This window comes from Neovison vison, chromosome 4 (assembly GCF_020171115.1).
Source record: "Neovison vison isolate M4711 chromosome 4, ASM_NN_V1, whole genome shotgun sequence".
NCBI lineage: Eukaryota > Metazoa > Chordata > Mammalia > Carnivora > Mustelidae > Neogale > Neogale vison.
The window spans coordinates 124,848,030-124,871,084 of record NC_058094.1 but is presented as its reverse complement, the minus strand read 5'-3'; the positions used below and the strand labels follow the sequence as shown (position 1 = coordinate 124,871,084).

At 43.2% G+C, this 23,055-nt stretch overlaps 1 protein-coding gene across 1 annotated transcript in view; it reads right to left on the bottom strand.

Moving 5' to 3' along the window:
- Positions 1 to 2,193: 2,193 nt before the first annotated feature.
- RALA (RAS like proto-oncogene A) overlaps positions 2,194 to 23,055 on the bottom strand; it is a 74,247-nt gene continuing 53,385 nt past the window's right edge. Inside the window, exons 2-5 of the mRNA XM_044245653.1 lie at positions 17,147 to 17,299; positions 14,878 to 15,086; positions 9,823 to 9,997; positions 2,194 to 4,165 (exon numbers count right to left, since the gene is read on the bottom strand). Coding sequence (XP_044101588.1) covers positions 4,043 to 4,165; positions 9,823 to 9,997; positions 14,878 to 15,086; positions 17,147 to 17,260 — 621 coding nt within the window. The 5' untranslated portion in view covers positions 17,261 to 17,299 and the 3' untranslated portion in view covers positions 2,194 to 4,042. The remainder of the gene's footprint in view (positions 4,166 to 9,822; positions 9,998 to 14,877; positions 15,087 to 17,146; positions 17,300 to 23,055) is intronic.

The window sequence follows — 23,055 nt, the reverse complement described above, 5'->3', positions numbered from 1 at the left end:
TCCTTCCTGAGGTTCCGGAAAAAGCACAGTGAGGCCTGAGTCCGCGGTGGAGCAATGCACAAAGCTTTCCCTCAGGGCACTTGGCCTTTCTTTTACCAACCAGGCTGTCCACACAAGGGGCCTCTTGGCCACTGGCTCCCAGCCAGGCCATCAGCGCTGAAGCGGCTGCTGCCACCGTGGGGACACCTGCGGCACATCCCACCTTGTATCTGGCTACCCAACAATTCGTTCTTGTCTCCACTCTGCTCCTCCTGCCCTGTGCAGCCTCGAAGGGCATGGGGCCCTCCCCTGCTGTGCTTCCTTTGCTGGCAGGTAGTTGTTAGCCTTGTGGCCCTGGGCGTTACTGGTCCCAATGAACGTTAAATTTAACTACGTGTACACAATACCTGGCACATAAGATGCATTGTTTGTTATTATTATTTTTAAGTAGGTTCCATACCCAATGCAGGGCTCAAACTCATGAACCTGAGATCAAGACCCAAGCTGAGATTGAGTCTGACGCTCACAGACTGAGTCGCCACTCAGGTGCGACTTCTACTTAGGATTGTTTCACATGTTGGCAATCATAAGAAATAGGGAGGTTGTCCAGCCCACAGTAAGTAGACCTAATTTTTTTTTTTTTTTTAATACTTACCCTCTTTCTGCATGGGGTACAGAGGTCCTTTCTTCAGTGTGACTCCCTAATCGCCCCAACCACTGTTTGTCCTTTCCCTGTTCTATTCCCAGCAGCGCCCACAAATATGGCCTGAAAAGGAAAGGCACGAACGAAGGCCTCTAGTGACCAGCCACTCTTGCTGTTGGCTGAAGGAGACTTACAACACTGGATTCAATCAAAAGGGTTATTTTGAAAACTTTGCAGGAACTTTTCGTAAATGGTTTGACGGTTTTACTCTAATGGTGGTAACATAAGGTTGCCAAGTATTAACTTTTATGGCTCCGTTGCACAATTTTGAGACATGGCATTCTGATTTAGTTTAAGACTGGAACTTTAACCTTTGCTGGTTTGTAATATTTAACAGCATACCCCATATTGGTGTTAAAAACAGGTCCAGGGACTCAGTTGGTCAAGCGTTTGACTCTTGGTTTCAGCTCAAGTCATGATCTCGGGTCATGGGATTGAGCCCCGAGTTGGGCTCCAAGCTCAGTGGAGGTCCCCTTCTCTCCCCCTGCCACTCCCCCCGCCATCCCCGCTCATGCACCCTCACTCTCTACCCGCCAAATAAATAAAATCTTTAAAAAAAAATGGGTCCAGTGAGGTTAAATCTATGCCAACTAAAACTCAAATGTGCTCATTCTGGTACTGTTTATGAATTAAGAAATTAAAATCAACTGGCTTTTGAAAAGGTAGTGCTCAGTCAAAATCAGGCCAGATCGTTCCTAACCCCCAGGCTCTTTGATAGTTACCACCACCATTTCCCACCAGACATCCAACGTGAGAGAGAATGAAAGGCCTGAGGCCCGTGAGATGGTAGCAGCGTGGTGACTCCTGCCACAATTTGGAAATAAATGATTTGTGGGGATCATTCTGATTAGAACATGAATACAAAGCCATCCCCTGGTCACTCTGGACATCAGCGGTACTCAGAAAGTACTGCACACAATGTGACTTTCATGACCACATAGGGGAATCTTCCTTGTAATTATGCTCACGGGATTCTCCCACCGACCACCGAGGCTACGGTCACTGAGGGAATCTGGTGTTACCCAAAAGCAAGCCCTAAACTGAGAGTTCAAGAGATTTAATTTTTTTCTTTTTTTTAAGGTTTTCTTTATTTGGCAGAGAGAGAAAGTGCACAAGTAGGGGGAGCAGCAGGCTGCCCGCTGAGCAGGGAACTGGACACGGGGCTCGAACCCTGGGATCATGACCCAAGCCAAAGGCAGATGCTTAAGCGACTGAGCCACCCAGGTGCCTGGAGACTTAAAGATTTTATTTATTTTAGAGAGAGTGAAAGTAATCACAGAGGCAGAGGGAGAGGCTGACTCGCTGTGGAGCGGACAGCCCGATGCATGGCTCGATCCCAGGACCCCGAGCTCATGACCCATGCGGAAGGTAGACGCTCAACCGAATGAGGTACCCGGGTGCCCTGAGATTTAGCGGTTTTAAAATCTCCTGTAAAGCTGCCGAGGTTGGTAAGTCTGAATGTTACATATTACATATATACATATAGTAAACATCAAGTAACACCACAAGCATTTAAAAAAAGGAAGTTTATTGGTCTTTAAATGGCTCAATTTTGCAAATAAACCAGTCGGGTAGTGGCATCAGCCTAAGACATGTGATGCATCTTTGTCAGTTGGCTTCATAGCACCTCAGTACCCAGGAGAGGAAAGGTCTAAAGCAAAGTCACAATGTTAGTGGTTAGGACCCCTGGTTAGATGAGACTGCAGTGAGTACACACGGAGATCGCTGGGCCCGCGGGGCGACTGTCACACGGGTGACTTTAATTCTGCACATGGCATAGCCTATGAAAAATATGAAATGAAAGATGTACATCTCCAACCCTTTAAGGACAAATATTTAACAGGACAAGCCAGATGGAGTATCTAAAGAGCTGAGTTCCTAAAAAGCCTATTTTTGTTAACTTTACGTACACACCTGTTACCTGGAATGCCTGAACACATCTTGGACTTGTTGAAATTAGGACTGAGCCAAAAGAAAGACGAACTTTGTTGAATCAATGGTCTTAGACCCATTCCGAAGAAGAAACGAAAACTCTGGACAGCAGTGTATTTCCTGTTGAAATTATGTTCCCAGATAGCATGCTAGATTTCTTCCAGGGGACGCACCACACAACGGTGACACAAGCTCATGTCTGGCCTGCGTCTGCCACACATGCTTCCTGCACTACACTCGGGGCTGATGGCCTGGTGTTAACGTCAGGACAGTGTGGCTCTGGTGTCCTTCGTGATGACTCCTGAAAACTCTCCCAGAGCCCAGCTGTCACCTCCTGAGCCCGGCTGGCCAGCACGCGCGCCTTCCCCAAGTATTCCAGGGCAAAATGCGTTAGCACTAATGACGTTCTTCCTGTTCCAGAGAGACCAACAACTTAACACATGCTCACCACTTGCAGAAAGGGATTTCCGGGGACCGGCATTTTAAAGAAAAAGAGGGATCACTGAAACGTGACTGCGCTGAATCCTCACGGCCTCAAGGTATCTTACAAGCATATACTGGCCCTTTTTTGCAAACTACCTTACAGTTAGTCAAAAGTAATCGAGGTGCTCTGGAACCTCACTTTCAAGAACCAGAGTATGGCACATATTGTAAATTTTGACAGATCCTAGCAGACGGTTATTTTTTTACGAATCTTCTATACAAAAGTTGTACTCCACACCAGGCAAATTTTCTCTCACCAGGACACGCGGGGCGATGGGCCCACGGCACCAGTGAGGACACACCCAGGATGATGTCACCGGGTATTTTTCGGTTTCTAAATTAAGGCATATTCAAAATTTTCCATGTACAAGTTTACACCACTTTTCCACGTTAATCACCAGGTAATTAATGCAGGTTCACAGATGAATCACTCTCAATTGAACTATATGCAACAATCATGCCAACAACTTTTCTTCTATATTTTGCATAACAATGGTTAAAAAAAGTGGTACAGTTTAACTACCACGTTCACAATTGTCATTTTCAAGGCAGTAGAAGACCAAGACATTTTAAAATGATATAAAATTTCAGCTTTATAATAAACCAGAGGAAGTAGCCTTTCCTCCCATCCCCCCTACCCCATCTCAGCTCTAACAGTTCCAGAAAGACTGCCCTCGAAACACAAGCCCACAAGCTACATTCAGGACCGCAATAAATGTAGGCAATTATGAAAGAAGTTGAACTTTGCTTCTTGGTGAAGCCACATTAATTTCTTTTTTTTTTAAAGTGAATTTGACTTTCAGTGCAGTTCCAATTCATGCTTTTAGTGATACATAACAATTTCCAAATTGTTAAAGTAATTTCAGTCAATTGAGCCTTCGATGGCAATGCTTATAAATTATATTTATTAGTATGGTCAAGATAAGAAAGGAGTTTGGGCTTTGATTATAAAATGCAGCATCTTTCTCTGATTCTCTTGGCTAAACTTTTCCTCTTCTTTTTTCCATTCTTTTCTTTGCTGTCTTCCATCTTTCTGGCTCGAATTTCCCTCATCAGATCAAAAAATACCTAGAAAGAAGAAAACAGGGTAAATAAAGCCAACAGATAACATGAGCTTGGTACTTCTTGGAACCACAGCAGTATGCCTTGGGAATGAACTAAGAGTAAGAACTTAAGTGCTCTTGTTTAGGGAGTACAGGGAGAAGACAGCACAAAACCAAAGTCCCCTTCTCCAGGTATACTGAGAAAGCTGGGACATTTTCTGAGTTACACTTTTTGGTACAATTGTTCACATCATATAACCTAATCTTTCCATCCCAATTTTTAAGATAAAGAAGATAATAGCACTATAGATGACGTGGATTCTGTTGATACAATTAATGAATGTATTTCACCAATTCATATTTAAAGGTAATTTATGTTTAATAAAATTTATATTTAATAACTTGTTGTTTTCAGCTCCGTTTTGAGAAACAAAGCTGAGGAAAATGAGTGCTTCCTTTATCGTTCTGATACGAGGTACTAAGAGAACAATTTTCTTTGTGGCAACATACTTGAGATTTTATCAATTCTGTGTCCTATCCAGAAAGTGGCAAATGAGAGCTATTAGCACAATAACTAAAAAATTACTAGAACAATTCAAAAGTTAAATATTGCTGACAAATGCTGGAGGGCAGACAGACAAGGGTCTAAAAGGACATGGGCTCACATCGTACATAAGTAGTTCCAAGTATGCATATGATGACCGGATGAAAAAATGTCAGGGTCTACACTCTAAAATTCTGAATTAAAAAAATTCAGTTATTACTTTGGTTCTGTTTATTTTTCTCATAAGCATGAAATAAGAAGGATAAGCACCACACTGACATATTAAGAACTCAGTTGAATATAAAGATTTCAAAAATTCCACTTGTCCTGTGCATTGCGAAGGTGCAAAGTAAACAAATGTATGTTACGTGGTGGCCAGCGTGCCTGTAGCTCTCTGAAGGAAAGGCTAACTGAAAAAGCAAGGTGCTGTAAAGCTCAGGCAGAGAGCTTCCTGCAGGAGTTATGTGGGTTTGCCTGCATGTGAAACAGAAACAACGGAAGGCTAAACCAAATGTTGCTATTATTTTCAGGATGAAGGGAACAGGGGACACAGAACAGTGAGGCACCTGTGAATATACTTCATGGTACAACTTCACCTTTGGAACAGTAAATGTTTTACATATTAAAAAATGGAATTAAACACAAAAAAACAGCTGCTGAAAACTGGAAATCAAACTAAAACACTTTAAGGCAAGCTACACAGAGAATTGGTGACATAATCAAACAGAGGAGAGAATTCAAGAGACTTTAAAACACGGCATACAGGATATACATCTCAGAATAGAATCTAAGAATAAAAATTAAAAAAACCTCAAAAAATAAAAAAAAAAAAGACAAATCTTGAACTTCACTTTGTAATTTAGCTGTTCATAGCAACGGCGGCATCGCTGACTTGGAACAATCTTGTACAGCGGGTTGTAGGACAGTGTAAGAGAGAAGATGCGAACATGAAGTCAAAGAAGCAGAAAGTCCTGAATGCTAAAACTGAATTAGAAGTAACAAAGTAACAGTATGCTCTCATGATTTGTTTTCTTTACTAGTATTTCCCAGCACTTCAAGGGAAGCCAGGAAGCAATGACAAGGCAACAGCTGTGAGCACATCCGTCCTCAGGCTATGGCTGCTAAATACCATTCCTCCCAGGGGAACCGTGTTCCTTAGATAAATGGCTGATCCCTGATCTGGAGTAAGAAACAGAAAGTGAGTCAGAAAGCAAGGAAGCTATTAAAAAAAAAAAAAAAAAGGCAAGGAAGTGACTAGAGACTAATGGCTTAAGTCAAAAGGACACAGGACCAACACACAAAGGGGTACAAATGGTTAGAAAAGGGAAAAACTGAACAGAGAAAACCCACAGAGAATTCAGGAGATTGAAACAGACAGGTGACACAGATGCCAGAGGTCTCTGCCCCCAATTGATGCAACCTTGGCTTCCCTGGGGTGATTTCGGAACACCTGCCCTTTGAGTCTACAGCTGGCCTGCCGAGGCAAGAAGCTTCCAAACTAGCTGCATGCAACATCAGAAAACACCCCTGCAGCTTTCTGATGCAGATATATCACTATGGAATGCACTCCAGAAGAAGGTTTAATTTTTTATTTATGTAAGTTCCATGCCGGGCACTTGATATCATGACCTGACTGAAAGTCAAGAGGTGGATGCTCAACCGATTATGCCACCCATGTGCCCCTGTTATAAAATTTAGAAATCAAACTACAGAAATGCATGATCTACATACACAGAAATACTGTGTGTGTGTGTGTGCATACACACACGTATACATACATTATGTATATACTGTATATATACACTATATATACATTATGTATATATACATAAATATACTATATATGCACTGTAAAAATCCTATGTATACAGGGAAACACAAGCAAACACAAGTCTTCCCTTAGACTCTATATACTGGTCTTTAAATGTGGATAAACATCTGGAAAGACGTCTGAGTTAGCAGTGGTTACCTCACAGGAAGGGGAGTGAAGTGGAATCTGGGTGAGGAGTGACTCCCTTTTTCTCCTTACTACAAATTTTTCTTTATACAATAAGCACATGTCCAGGTTTTTAATGAAAAAAAAAAATTAAAAACACAGTACATTTCTACTAAAATTCTCTCCCCAACATAAACTTGGCTCTTTTCATGTAATAAATCATCCTCTCCGTTTTGACATCTACTTGCTCAACCTCTTCCTATTCCTTCAAGATGTTCCTTAAAAATTAGGAGCAACCTTGGAGTTACGCTTGAAGAGCGAGAGCGTTCAGCCGGAAGGCCGCTAACGAGGTTGTGAGGACGTACCAGCACCCAGTGAGTCCGTGAGCAGGACTGCCAGGTGTCCTCTGTGATAGGCGTGGCCTCTGTGACGGGCAAGGCCCCTGCTCGACCACTCAGATGGTAGTGAAGCTTTTCATAGAGTGGATTCAAAATCTGACTCTTTGAAACTTCTTTGCAATGGTCTATGTGGAAGTCAGAGGAGGGCACGGCATGAGCCCTTACTGTCTTGTAGGGGAGCTAGGATTTGTTTCCTGTGACAAAACAAGATACTTCCCAATATAATAGAAGGACACAGTGTTAACAGTCATGACCCCAGGAAACCTGTACGTGGCTCCCACAGAGGGTGACATACACCTGGGGGATACCTCAGGGGCTCCAACCATCGTGTGGAGTAGAGGAGGGAGAGGATGTGGGCTCCAGAGCCGGCCACACCCAGGGCCAGCAGCTGCCATCACAGGCCTTCTGAACTCGACTCAGGTATGTAATCTCTCCACATCTCAGTTTCCTCATCTCAAAAGTGAGCATAAAAAGAGTGCTTCTGCTTTACTGGGTTAAAGATGCACGGCCAGTGCTGGCCACAGTGCCTGCGTCTTATAAACACGACTGAATATGAGCTCTTTTAACTACTAACATTATTTCCTCAGCAAGAAACCAAGTATCACCTATTTCTAGAAACTGAGTAAGTTGCAGCAAGTTACTTCTATGTAGCCACTGAGGTGTTTTATGCGGCACGGCATGCACACTGCTCAGGGTGTAGCAGCACACGCAGTGAGAGCAGTTAGCGGGAACTTCTACCCTGGTGTACAAGCCGCCACATTTCATCTTGTTTTGCTTTGGAGAGGTGACCGTTGACTACAGACCACATGTTCCCACACCGGCCACGTAATACTCCCCGCTTTCTTCGGGCATCTTGCCACTCTCCATCAAAAGGTGGAGTCGATTTCCCTCCCTTCTGACCCGGGCTGGGACTCTAGGACTACTTCGGCCAAGAGAACGGAGTCGAAATTAAGGCTGTGTAACTTCCATGGCCAGGCCAGAGAAGGTGATATGGTTTCTGCTTGGATCTTCTTCTCTTGTGATGCTGGCCCTCGGCACTTACCCTGCCTCCCTGCCGGAAGAAAACCTGAAGGAGGACACCTGGAAGAGGTCACATGATGAGGAACCGAGGCGTCCCTGGACAACAGCCAGCATGGACTGGTTGAATCAGACAAGTGCGAATGGTGTTTAGAACCTAAACCGAGCCGCTTCCCGTTTCCGGACTTGAAGCTTTTCAGCACAGGCACCAGATACAAAGGAGCAGAGACAAGCCATCTCCCCCGTGAGCTGTCCAGATTCTTGGCCCAGAGATTAAAGGAGCATAAGAAATGGTTGTTTTCACCCGTAAATTCTGGGGGTACAGTTTGTGTTACACAGCCAGAGTAAGCCCTATCCCTTGACCTTTCTTTCTTTGACAATACAAGCATATGGCAAAAAAATTCACGCCAGCAGATGACAGCACAGGGACTGTTAGAATGACAGCTCTGTGGCTTGGATGGTTACTGGTCACCTCCTCTCCCGACTTTCCTCAGTTTAAATAGGCTTTAGAGTGTGCTCTATAGCCTGCTCAAGAAATCAATTAGTAGGAACCCCAAAACACACATAATGTAATATCCAATGTTGCCTCTCAAAACTCCAAACACATTGAACTTTAAGACATATTTTCATTACCAGTTTAAATACATTTGCCGTAGCTTTAGAGAAAACTGGTGTACTAAGTAGAAATCTTTTAACACTTATTTTGTACAGATATCTTGGGCCTATGGAAATCTGACCACGTGACCAAAAAAACCTAATTGGCTTAAGACAGTATGACGTCAGGCCCACAGAAACTGAACAGAACGAATCTCTAATTTTCCTTTTTTAAAGGATCCCTAATTTTTTTTTTTTTTTGACTTAATGACTTCTGGATCGGTGTTATAAATCTACAGGCACAAGCAGACCAGTTCACTAAAACTTGAGGCCACCTAGAAGCGGTGTTACTTGAAGTATGGTCCCCGGGGCCACAGTCCGCACTGCAGGGGAGCTTAGTGGAAATGCAAATTCTCAGGTTCAACCCACAGCAAACGAATCAAAATCTCTGGGGGTCAGACCCAGGAAGCTGTGTTCATGAAGTTTCACAGACGATTCTGCCCATTAGAGTTCAAGAGGCACTTGGTAGAGCCTAGATGCTTGGCGTCGGGCAAAGGCCCCATGTGGGGGCTCAGGGAGCCCATGCCGTGGCCCAGCAGACAGCCTCTCTGAACACTGAAGATGTGGGTCTCTGACAGCAGGATGAAATAATGCACCTGGGCTGGCTCCTAGCAAGGAGGCAAGGGTGTTCCTCACCTGGACTCAGAGAAGGGCCACCTGAACCAAGGGGGAAGATACGGAAGAGGACAGAGAGGAGAAAAGAGGTTGAGGGTGGGGAGTGTAGGTGCAGTAAAAGATTTCCAAGTCCTCTGGCCTGCGGCTCCTTTGTCTTGGGAGTGAACCTACGTGGGGCCGGGGTGTCAGCTCAGAGGACTTACGCCATGCCTTCTAAACTACCCAGCCCATCATGATAAGAAAAAAGAAAAATTTAAAAAGGGCAGGGATTCAGGTCAGAAATCCCGTCAGTGCTAGAAAAAAAGTGGTGTCTCGTGTTTCAGGGTCTCTTGGGAACCCGAGGACAAGGTGAAGGAAGAAATTCCTAACAGGCCGTGTTTGAGCACTCAGGGTGGATGAGAATCAGCACATACTATATCACTATCTGCAAGTGTCACAAATCTCTAGACACAATGGAGCTGAGTTAGAGCGAATCAACTTGTTAACACGATGTAGCCATAAGGAGGGCCGCCCTTTACCTTGTCAACATTAGCTCGAGTTTTAGCAGATGTTTCCACATAGTTGACATTCCACTGGTCGGCTCTGGTTTTTGCCTCTTCTACGGAAACCTGCCTTTTATCTTCTAAATCTGATTTGTTACCAACCAGCAGAAATGGAACGTTCTCATCTTCTTTTACTCTTAAAATCTGCTCCCTGGATAGGAGGAAATGAGAAAGAAATATTAATATTACCCCCTTGTGTCTGACCAACAAAACAACAAACACCAGCTGCAATGAGCATTGATTCACAGGATTCTTTACAATAACAATGAGCTCATTCATTGCATGATGGGAAATGAGCATCACATCCTCCTTATTTTATCATCAATCACTTGCATTACATACTCACTTCTTGGATGAAGGAAGAATACATCAGAGAAGGGAGTATAAAACGGCAGTGGAGGTACAAAATGGAAGTGTCAGAAGCAACTTCCTCCTTTTCCTGCTTTTTTAAAAATAAACTTACGAGAAGGGTGGTTTTAGATGTGCAGAGAAGCTGTGAAGAGAGTACAGAGTTCCCGTACTCTCTGCACCCAGTGTCCCCTACTGGTAACATCTTACGCTGGTGTGTGCATTTATCACAACTAATAAGCCAATCTTGATCCGTCTTTATTAACTGAAGTCCAAATCTTATTCAGATGTTCTTCATTTTTACCTAATGTCCTTTTCCTGTCCCAGGATCCTGTCCAGGATCCCATGCGACATTTAGTCATCAACTCTCCTTAGAGCGGCTCTGACAGTTCCCAGACTTGCCTTGTTTTTGATGACCCTGACAGTTCTGAGGCTTGTTGATCAGCTCATTTGTAGAAAATCTCTCAACAGGGATTTGTCTGATGTTTTTCTCATGTGATTAAACGGGGGTCATGGGATTTGGGGAGGAGGACCACAGAGGGAGAAAGTGCCATTCTTATTAACCTCATATCAATGGTCCCACTAAATGTTTTTAAAAGCCCTGCCCAGGCCAGACATCTCTTGAGTATAGATTTTGGTGTTCAGAGAGAAGTTATATGCCATCACCAATTTTATTTTTATTTATTTTTTTAAATTTTGTTTATTTATTTGACAGAGATCACAAGTAGCCAGAGAGGCAGGCAGAGAGAGATGGGGAAGCAGGCTCCCCGCTGAGCAGAGAGCCCGATGCGGGGTTCGATCCCAGGACCCTGAGATCATAACCTGAGCCGAAGGCAGAAGCTTTAACCCACTGAGCCACCCCGGCGCCCCGCCATCACCAATTTTAAAGGTATGAAGGCTCTCTGTTCCTCCTAATCACGTGCCTCTGAGCAATGAGTACTTCTCTGCATCAGTCTCCTCATGTATAAAATGAGGCTCATAACAGAACAGTTGCTCGGAGGATGAAATGTAATTGGGTCTGACACACAGGAAATGTTCAACAAATGCGAGCTGTTCTTAATGATTACTAGTACTCTATTGGAGAAAGAAGTTTTCTTCTAAAATCATCATTCTTGGGGCGCCTGGGTGGCTCAGTGGGTTAAGCCGCTGCCTTCGGCTCAGGTCATGATCTCAGGGTCCTGGGATCGAGTCCCGCATCGGGCTCTCTGCTCAGCAGGGAGCCTGCTTCCTCCTCTCTCTCTGCCTACTTGTGATCTCTCTCTCTGTCGAATAAATAAATAAAATCTTAAAAAAAAATCATCATTCTCTTGCTACCCTTCTGATGCCTCTCCTTTGAAACAGAGACACTGAAACTACAGGAACGGTAATTTAGACTAAAAGAAAATGAGAAAGTTAAAGGGGTGATTAGAATGGCAAGTCAGCTGAGGACACTGACTGCAGGGATCTATCACGATGTTTGAGATGGAACAGGCATCTTCGCCAATCTCAATCTCAGATTTGTCTACACTGGGCTTCCTCGGCAGTGTTGCCTGAATACCACTGCCACCACCACCACCACGGTGAGACATTTACTGAGTGTTCCCCATGGGCCACGGGCTTTTAGTGCCACTAACTGCACACAATACGTTACGCACCACAGAGAAAAAGCCGCTGCCACTTACAACTGTAGGCTGTCCTCCTACAGGACATGGCCCCGATTTTGAAAGATGATAAAATGCAAAAAATGTGTGTCTTCGAGTCTATGAAATTCGCTAGTATCTAGCGCATGTTGCTGAGGCTCAGAGCAGTGCCTGGTGTGTGGTGAGCGCTGCTGAGTACTGGGCAGGGTCACTTTTAGTATTCCTTCATTCACCTGATTTTCAAAGTCGTCAGCACCCGAGCCGACTCCGTGTATGCAGGCAGCTCTCCGGACCCTAATTCCTAGTTTCTAGCATGAATGAATAATGGACTACACAGTCACCTCCATCTTTTGGGGATCCGTACTTACCTTAAGCACCCCACGGAAAAAGGAATGAGGTCTCTGGGGCATAGTAACTGGGGGACACATGCTGAGCTGTACAGGACTGGAGGGCTGGGTGTTTCCCACCACGCACGCCACCTCTTGCAAGGAGCGCGTCCACACTCGTCATCACTACTATCCCATTTCTGATGTGCTTGTGAAGAGGATACTGGCCAGCAATCATCTTTTTCCCGTAACAACAAATGTGCTGGTACCTTCTTAGCCAGCTTCCTTTGTGATCTACAGTCTCGACTAAGATGTTCACAACAACAGACTTACCACCTGTCTCACTAACCGGCCGAGACCAACACTGGTTTTCGGGACTCTGGTACTTCTGGTCATATGTGTATAAGTATATACAGTCATTAGTTTATTTTTTAATAAACACCTACTAAGGCACTCTGAATCCCTCCTTCAGGAAGAGCAACAGAGAAAGTGCAGTGATAGCATTAATCACTGTATCAGAAACGTGGCCACGGAAAGCCTGGACTTACTGGGTTCAGGGGTGAGAGGACAATATCCTTAAGTTAATTAGTTGGTTTGAATGAGCTACTTTCCTGGATGTCAGAGAAAGGCAATGTTATGTCTACAATCTTCAGACACATTTTACTTTAAATAGAGTGTTAGAGGCTGTTATAGAATTTTGGAATAGCAAAGTACCTTCACAAACTGATCCAATTTCTTCATTTTTGACATAAGAAAAGTGAGAACCAAAAAAAAAGAGGGGGGGGTAGATGGAGAGAGAGTTTCCTAACACTTTTATCAAATGTTTACTGAGCAGGCCCTGTATGATACACGCCAGGAACCGTGCCAAATACGGGCACTAAGGATACTTGGACAGGTGAGAAATGGGTCCTGCTCTCAAGAGTTTTCCCCTCCTCAGGAAAAACACAGGCACATCAAGCTGACTCTGAGAGTGTAGTAAGTGTGCCGGCGGCACTGTCGCAAGCACTTTACCACATACAAAACTCCTACCTTAGAGAAGCCAACAAAGTTAATTTTATAAATTAATCTGCATTTTATTTCTTTATTTATTTAAGAGTGAGAGAGAGCACAAGCAGGAGGAGCAGCCGGCAGAGGGAGAAGCAAGTTCCGCATGAGCAGGGAGATCGATTACAGGGCTCGATCCCAGGACCCTGGGATCATGGCCTGAGCAGAAGTCAGACACTTAACCAAATGAGCCACCCAGGTGCCCCATAAGTCTGCATTTTAAAAGTTTCTCAATGACATGTTTTTTTTGCAAAGAATGCTCTCTTAGATTCCTTTAAGTTCTTGAGACTTTCAAGTGTACATGAAAACCAAGTTTTTTTTTTTTTTTAAAAGATTATTTATTTATTTATTTGACAGAGAGAGAGAGAGAGATCTCAAGTAGGCAGAGAGCCAGGCAGAGAGAGAGAGGAGGAAGCAGGCTCCCTGCTGAGCAGAGAGCCCAATGCGGGATTCGATCCCAGGACCCTGAGATCATGACCTGAGCTGAAGGCAGCGGCTTAACCCACTGAGCCACCCAGGCGCCCGAAAAGCAAGCTTTATATAGGCTGAGGTATACAAGCCCAGGTTCAGTTTTTGCTCAACCCCCGGAAAACTTTCCTCATCGGTGGAAATCCTTATCCTTCAGGCTCAGCTATCTCGTGAAGGCCTCTGGGCTTCTCTCCTCTCCTGGGTCCCTGCAATGATCACTGCCCACGTCTCCTACATTGTCACCAACTTGCTCTTGGTTTCACCCCTTTTTCAACTAGGCTGTATGAATCTCGAAAATAGAGGATACACTATGTGTTCCTTTTGTGTCCCTCATACCAAGGCAAACTTGTAACACAGAAATAAAAAAGATATAATTAAAGAATACTTTTGGGGATACCTGGGTGGCTCAGTGGGTTGAGTGTCCATTGGTTTTGGCTCAGGTCATGACCCTGGGGTGGTGGGACTGACCCTGCATCTGGCTCCGCACTCAGTGCGGAGTCTGCTTGGGATCTCTCCCTCTCCCTGCTCACTCTCTCTAAAATAAATAAATAAAATCTTTACCCCCCGCCAAAGAATACTTTTGATTATGCATATAGAATATGAGACTACTCAAGAACTTATTTATGCTGTAGATCTCTCAGAACTTCTCTCCCCTTCACCAGCCAGCCCCCTGCAAACCAAATGGCTGACAGATTTTGATTAAGCAAATAGTAAAGAAGATATAAAAAATATATAACACAACCTCGTATGCCAATCTATAGTATTTTTATTTCTATTAAAAAAATCAGTGTGTGCTGTCTGGCATCTGTGTCGTGAGGAGGATGGCGCTGAGCCCACTGAGCATTACACAGGCGCGGGACACCGGTGACCAACACTGAAAGATCTAAAATCTGGGGCAGAGCTCCATGATATGAGCCAATGTCAACTCTGATGGCAGCAACAATATTCTATTCCAGAGAGAAATACTGCAGGAACAGATACTGAGGCTGTCACAGTGACACGCCCCAGTGCAGGCGGCATGGGGACAGCGGTAAGACAGCAGAAAGGTGTACGGGTTATCTGAGTGTCCGTACACCGGGGACAGGGTCATAGACCGCCATCGAAGAGGGAGTAAACATGATCACAGCAGAGCGGAAGACTGACAAATAACCACCTCTAGCTGTCCGCCTGTTTCGGGGGAAGACACTACTGTGCACAAAGTGCAAAGGCCCCAGTCCCCGCCATACCTGAAGTCGGCTGTGGCTGCAAAGGATTCCATTTCTGTAATAGAGAAGACACAGAGGAAGCCCTCCCCGCTCCGAAAGTAGTTGTCTCTAATTGCAGCATAGTCCTCCTGCCCAGCTGTATCCAAGATATCGATCTGCACTTCCTCCCCATCCAGCACTACCTTCTTCCGATAGCTGTCTGCTTTGGTAGGCTCATAGTCCTCCACAAACTAGAAAAGATGAGATAGAGATTCATGTGAAGTTGCCAAAACAGTACAGAGAGGTCCTATGCACTCTTCCTTCCATGTTCCTCAATGGTTAACACTACGTTAATTCACATTTTCATGTTAGATAATTTGGTGGCTTCTACTTTTGCAAAAAGCAAGGATTTAAAGGAGTACGTCTAGAGTGTTTACAGCTTGAGAGCTAGGCCTTTTTCTTCCTGAAAACACCATACCTGCAAAAACGATTATACATCTGTTCAATCAAATATCTAAAAACTCCTGAAAGGAGTTTATTTGAAAATAAAAATTTTCATGCTGGAATTGTGGAAATCACTTGAAAGTGAGTCAATATTGAGGTGAGCACTGAAAGCTGCTATGAGATCTCTTCTCTAAAATGAACCACGTCAATAAAGTGGCTTATACTACTCAGTATAATGGCAAAGCACGGACTTATGAGATCGTTCTCTAAATGTCTGCTTTTTAAAATAATAAAATTAAACAACTTTACGTTCCCACATCTATCTTCAACTCTGTAAATCTCACCTTGGTATTTTTTTTTTTTTTTTTTTTGATCAGTGTATCACTGTTTGCATGTGTCTATGTATACATACATACTTTTGCAGGATTTTTTTTTATTAGCTCCTATAAATATTTTCAATATCTGATATTTTCTTGTTTATTTGCTCAAATATCTATATCCTCCTACGAGAATACAACCCTGAGAGCAGGGACCTTGACTATTCTACTCATCACTGTAGCTTCCAGAACTTAGAACAGTGCCTAGTACAGAGAAGATACTCAATACATAATTATTTAAAAAATGAACACAGTGTATTTGTAACTATAAAGGCTACAGAACATTCTATATTTTTATGCTTATTTTTATAAGTATTAAGTATTTATGAAGATTTAACAAATATAAATATTCAGATATCAGATACTACTGTGAATATTACTATTATTGAATACTAAATGAAAGCTTAACCATTTAACAAATGTCAGGTATGTGACTAGTCCTACCTTTGAACTCCTCCTTACTGATAAGGGGCTGGATTTAGCTATTAGTTTGAAAGACTAGCTATTAAAATGAATAGTATAGAAAACAGATTGAACAGATAAATCAGCAAGTTCAACTTCTTTGTTATGGTCCCCAATGAGCAAGATAATGGCTGGATTTAAGCTGTTTGTGGGTGTGACAGATGCTATGAGCAGCATCTGGGGGGTAAGGCAACTTGGGGGTAAGGACCTGCAGGGTCTGCTGTTAGAGGGGACTAGGCTTCGGGCTCCGTTTCTCAATGGAGATCACTCCTCTGGGGCAGGTTGAGAAACCTCTCTGAGGTTATGTTTTCTCATCTGTAAAATGGTGATACTACCACACTGTGCAGGGTTGTTAATGAGGATTAAGTAAGAAAGAGAAACATATAACCTTGCTGCTCTGGAAGGAAGAGTTGAGGATAAATGCTTCAACTGGATTTTCAACTCTTAAATCATTTAAGCTTGATAAGAATCTTCTAGGGAAAGAATATACTGCTGTATGTGGGCTGAGACCTTAACTCTGAGGCAGTCAAGTCTGATATACATACAGGCACACAAATCTGTGGCCTTCTCAGAATTACGTTTTAGGGACACAGCCTTTACCTAATGGTGAGTGTAGCGCCATGCCAAATACTACAACTAATTTTTCCACTATTATTAGAATTGTTTTATTAGTATTACTATTATTATCACAGGACACCTTATTACGTCAACTTTAAGTCTCAATTAGGTACTATATCTACCAGTTCCATTGATTCAAGATGGGAACCTCCATTAAACACTTAAAACGAAAAAGCCAAAGTTAGATTGCTTTAAAGGAGGTACTGCTTCCAGGTTTGATTTGTTTTTAAATGTTGGCTCTGAACTGAAAAATGGGGGAAAAAAAAAAAGGTTTAGTAGCTTTCAAGGATTCAGGGATATACTTAAAATAGCACCAAAACGAAGCCTCTCTAAACCCAAAGTTTGCTATCCATTATAAGAAATCCTCTCTAAACCCAAAGTTTGCTATCCATTATAAAACGGGCACTCACCTCATCGTACATGAACTGTAGGGTCAGAGCAGACTTGCCCACACCACCACTGCCCACCATGATGACCTTGTGTAGGGCCAAAGAATTCTGACCCTTGGGCTTGTTTGCAGCCATCTCGTGACACAGAGTTTGCAGCAAAGGAGTAAGAAGAATCTAGAAAGGATGAAAAAATAAGCAAAGTTCAGTACATTCTTCTTCAGAATTGCAAGTGTAGGGAAGAGATACGGTGTCCTTGGGCTTCAAGATACTAGTTTTCATTTTCATGAAATCACTGTGGTGATTTGAAACAGATGGCAAGTATGCTCATTTAGAGGAAGAAGCACTTATCAGGGAACACCATGACAATACAACAAGTATATGAGTCAAGGGCATTTCTCCTAGAACAGCTCGTTTTTAGTAATGAGCTGTGACCCACAATGAAAATTTCCCAGTGCAACCACATGGTGACAATAATGGAGTACTGCAGGTATTAGAGCATAATCAGAGACTATGAAAACATGCCAAACAATCACTTTGTTCTCATGTTAACCTTTACTAACAATAATTAGAAGAGATGTTTTAGAAGAGATGTTTCTTCTAATTCTAGTAAGAAACAACTGACTCCCCTTCCATTGGGCCTGCAAAAAAAAAAAAAAAAGGTTGCCGACTGAAAGGCTTACTCCCTATCAGTTTATAAATGAAGGAATCTCATCCCAGTAACTTGGTAGCAGAATTATAGATAGACTCCGATACTGTGTATCACACCTCCCAAGGGACGCCATGGAGTAGACGTAATTTACATAGGTGGATCCAGCGTGCCCCCACTTTCTCCAGAACATGCATTTGTGTACTACCTGTCAGTCTGTGCTCAGGGTGGGAGGACAGGTTCCTCCAGAAGCTGGCTGCTGCTCTATGCTAATGGCACCCAGCACCCAGCCTTAGAGAAAGAGGCCATGAGGTCACAACCAACAGCCTGTGTGCAGCCCAAGCCAGAAGCTTTTTGTTTTTCAGTGTTCCAGGGTACTGCTGCTACCCTTCCTTCTCAGCGTTCTCTGACTGCTTTTGGTTACCGTATGGCTTTCCCAAATTGCAGCTTGCAGGGCCACACCGCCTCCTGCCTGCCTTCCCGTTCCATGCCAGTGTCCCCCACCTCGGCTGCACCAGATCCCCACTGGCCTCCCTTGGTTCGCCATGCAGTATCCTGCGTCTGGATTCCAGTTGGGGTCTCAGCCTTACCTGAAACTCTCATCTCTCCCCTGCCCTGTGTTCTCCTACAGCATCTGTGATATTTTCCCTCATAACCATTATTCCAGGTTGAAACTGCCTGAATGTGTTAGCTGCTTCTTCGGGGTCTTCTTCCCTAATACACCAGAAACAACTCGAGTGCCGGGAGCCACGTCTACCTGCCTTACTCTACACCCGACGTGAGTAACACAATTTGGCAAAATCAGCCATTTGGTACAAATATGTTTAATGAACAAATAAATGTTCTCAGACTGACAACTGTGGGGAGTGATTTAGACAGTACTGGTATAAAGTGGTCATTGCTACTAGAGATCCGACCACAAGTCTGGGCAAGGCCAGTCTGCTGGGGGTCTGTGCCTCATCCACTGGCTTACAGGCACCCAAGAGTTGGGCAATTCTCAGCTGCACCCAGAAATCACACCCATATGACTATTTGCCCAAACAGAAAAGTCTTTCTTTCTTTCTTTTTCTTAAAGATTTGTTTATTTATTGTACAGAGACGGGGAAAGAAAGAGTGCACAAGTGAGTGGGGAGGAGGGGCAGAAGGAGAGACTCCACGTTGGGTGCAGAACCCCACAAGGTGCTCAGTCTCAGACCCACGGGGTCATGACCTGAGTCAAAACCAAGAGTTCCACACTTGAGCCACCCAGGAGCTCCCTCAAACAGAAAAGCCTTAAGGAAAAAAACCAAACCAAACCAAACACAACCTCCCATAATCTTACTATCCATTTAACAACATGAACATGTACTTTGAGACTGGTTTCAGACTGTATGGAGCATACCTTGAGTTGACACTGTATATGCAATTTCTGATCCTGTTCTTAGTGTGTATCATAAACATTTTAGCAGAAGCAACTTGCACTGCAAAGTGTCCTGTAAAGAATCCATACTTGGAGGCTAGCAATTGGATCAACTCAACAAACAAGAATTGAGTCCCCCCCTTTTTCTGGGTACCAAGGACATGATCATTAAAGTGTGAATGACTATCATTCCTCAGAAACAGTGAAAAATAACAGCATCTTGCAGATAAGGAACTAAAAGCCTGAAGTCTTCCCAGCCTACGCAGTTTATGGAACACAATGCTGTTGGTGTTCCTAGGTGAATCAGGAAATGATTTCTTACCATTATGATCCTTACTTGCTGGTAGATGTAATCACTTCATGACTATGTAACTACTGTCTTATTTTTAAAACAGTTAAGTCTACTCTGTGAGCTGTGTGTGTGTGTGTGTTTTGAAAGCAAAACATTTAGCAGTTATAGCAACTGGGTTAGAACACTTTTCCTTCCAGAGCAATTTAAAATACTGTTTAAATATTTGTAAATACGTAATTTAAATAGCTACATTGTATTTATTTCAAAAATACACATATGTAAAATTTAAATTTTATAAAATATTGTGCTGTAGATGTAAAAAAAGCAGATTCCCAAAGACATTCTTCCAAAGTGCAATCAGTCCCTAATAACTAGGAGCTGCACGTCTCATTCGTTCAAGAGGCTATGAAGGATGAGAAGCTTCCACCGAGGAGACACTCCCCGCTCTCCCCAGTTCAAAAACTTGGCATTCCACAATTTAGCTCCCAATCCCTAGCCCAGATGTTGTTTTGATGGTAGAAAGCCAAAGCCCTTGCCTACCTAGAACTTATAACAAACACATATGCAAATAAGAAAACTCCACAGTGCTGAGTGCAATACAGAAGATGACGGGCACAGGGCTAGTTTAACCAGGACAGTCAAGGATGACTCCTTTGAGGAGATGGCATTTGAGCTGAGACCTGAATTTTAAGAGAGAACCAGACAGCTCTGAGGGAAGAGCATTCCAGACAAATGACAAATGCAAAGACCTAAAATGGGCGAGTTTGGCACATTTTAGGGACCAAGTGAAGTCCAGAAGGGATGGAGCCTTGGGAGTAAGAGTGGGGAGGGTAACAGGAGGTGAGACCGAGAGGTAAAAGAGGCCAATGACAAAAAGCCTTGAAGGCCACGGAAAAATGTTGGGAGTTTACTTTTAATTGTAATGGGAAGCCCTGGAGAGTTTTTAAGCAAGACAGTAACATAACTTCACTTCTATCTTTAAAAAATCAGCCTGGCGGGTGTGTGCAGAGTGGCTGGTAGAGGTGCAAGGATGGAGAGCACAGGGGGCTGCCTCATCGTCCATGCAGGAGAGGTCAGAGGCTTGGCCTACGGCAGCTGCGGCCCAACTGTTAATACTACTTGTCCCCCTAACTAGTACTTGCATAACTATCAATACTGTCTGTACTGGGGACAACAATGACAAATCTTTACTGAGTACTCACTAGTGCCAGCACTGCTCGGAGCACCGAAGACATATCAGTTCAGTTGGGTACCACAGGTTATGAATGAACAGTCCTGTGAGATGTGCAGCATCTTAATTTCACTTGAAAGCTAAAGAATCTGGATCATAGAACTTGACTCGCTCAAGGCCGAGTCAGGACTCAAACTGAGGCAACCTGGCTCTCCCAACTACTATGCTATGTGCATACTTCTGGAGAAACAGCTGACATGGAAGAAAAGCGGAGGCCAGGAGGGTAAGTGTATCTTCTAAAAATACTGAATGGGTGGTGGTACCACTAGCTAACATGGAAAAAGGAAGGAATAGGTCTGGGAAAGCAATCCTAAACTTTGCTTGTGTATTAGATATCCAGTTAGGAACTGAAAAGGACATTGGATGTTCTGGTCTGGAATTCATAAGTGAGGGTAGAGATGGGCACAAAAATTTGAAAGTTAGTTTACGGACGCATTTAAAATTCTTATTTATTTATTATTTATTTATTTGAGAGAGATAGAGAAAGCACATGCATGCATGAGTTGGGAGGGCAGAGAGAGAAGGAGAATCTCAAGCAGACTCCCCACTGAGTGCAGAGCCTAATGTGGGGCTCAATCTCACAACTCTGAGCTGAAGGCAGAGGCTTAACCAACTGAGCCACCCAGGTGCCTCAGTTTACAGATGTATTTAAAGTCACAAAACTGAATGAACTCACTGGGAGATTGAGCCCCATATCTGGTTCTGTGCTGAGCATGGAGCCTGCTTAAGGTTTTCTCCCTCTCCCTCCAACCCTCACCACCAGCCCCCTATATTCTCTCTTTTAAAACAAATGAAGACATGGGGCACCTGGGTGGCTCAGTGGGTTAAGCCTCTGCCTTCGGCTCAGGTCATGATCTCAGGGTCCTGGGATCAAGCCCCACATCGGGCTCTCAGCTCAGGGGGGAGCCTGCTTCCCCTTCTCTCTCTCTGCCTGCCTCTCTGCCTACTTGTGATCTGTCAAATAAATAAATAAGATCTTTAAAAAAAAATGAAGACAGCACTTACTGTGATGAACACTGAGTAATCTACAGAATTGTTGAACCATTATATTGTACACCTGAAACTAATGTAACACTGTATGTTAATTGTACTTCAAAAATAAAAAAAAAACAGAAATTAATGACATAGAAGAGAGGGTACTTCTCATGCAGGAGGGCCATCTCTTTCTTTGTAACAGGAGGTGAGTTAAAGCAAAGAACAGGGGTCCAGGTGAAGGTTGCAGGAAGATTTGATCATTTCTCTAACTATATCTATATTTCCTCCATGAAATATGATCACACAGCAATTCAGTGAGTGAGTTGTAATTCAAAGGCAAAGCCTGTCTAGATAGATCAATGGAACAGAATATACAGCCATAAATCTGACTACATACTATGGTTTAGTGCGTAATTTCAAACAGAGGTGTGGAGGGAAGCATGGAGGATAATTTAATAAGTGGTACTGGGATAACTGGTGAGCCTTCTGGAAAAAAATAAAGTTAGATCTCTTCTCACACCAATATAAACTACCTGGATCAAAGATTTGGATGATAAATTAAAATCACAACAGCACTGGGGCACCTAGGTAGCTCTGTTGGTTAAGCGTCTGACTCTTGATTTCAGCTCAAGTCACAATCTTAGGGTTGTGCCATGGGCTCCTTGCTCAAAGGGGTGTCTGCTTGAGATTCGCTCGCCCTCTGCCCCTCCCCCCACTCATGTGTGCACACTCACTCTCTCAGATAAATAAATAAATCTTAAAAAAAAAATCACAAAAGCATCAGGGGGGAAAAACTCTGGAAGAATTGTTTGATAATCTCAGAATGGGAAAGGCATGAAGTATTACATAACACTCATCATCAAATAACTGACAAATTTTACTACTCAAAACAATTTCTACCTGACAAAATCTTCTACGAGTAAAGAGATAAAGATAAAACTGAGGAAAATATTTGCAATTCATTTCAAAGAGATAATTTCCCTTATATAAAATGTTACTATAAATAACAATCATAGGAGAATGGACAAAAGATATGAACAGTCACAGAAAAGAAAACGTAAATGGCTCTAATATGCTCAACTTTGCTGATAAGAAAAATACAAATAAATTACATTGGGACACCATTGTTTTACCCATCACGCTGATAACAATATGTTTGCAAAACTCAGCAAACTATAGCCCCTTGGCCTCCTTTTTGAGCACAATGGTTTTATGTTTTTGAAGGATTGTAAACAAAACAAATCAAACAAAACCAAACCAAGAATATACAACAGAGAATGCATGTGAGCCACAAGTCTAAAATGTTTACTTCTGGCCTTTACAGTTTATCTACCCTTGGTGGAAAGAAACGGGCACATCCACTCACTGCAGCGGGAGTGCAAGCTGG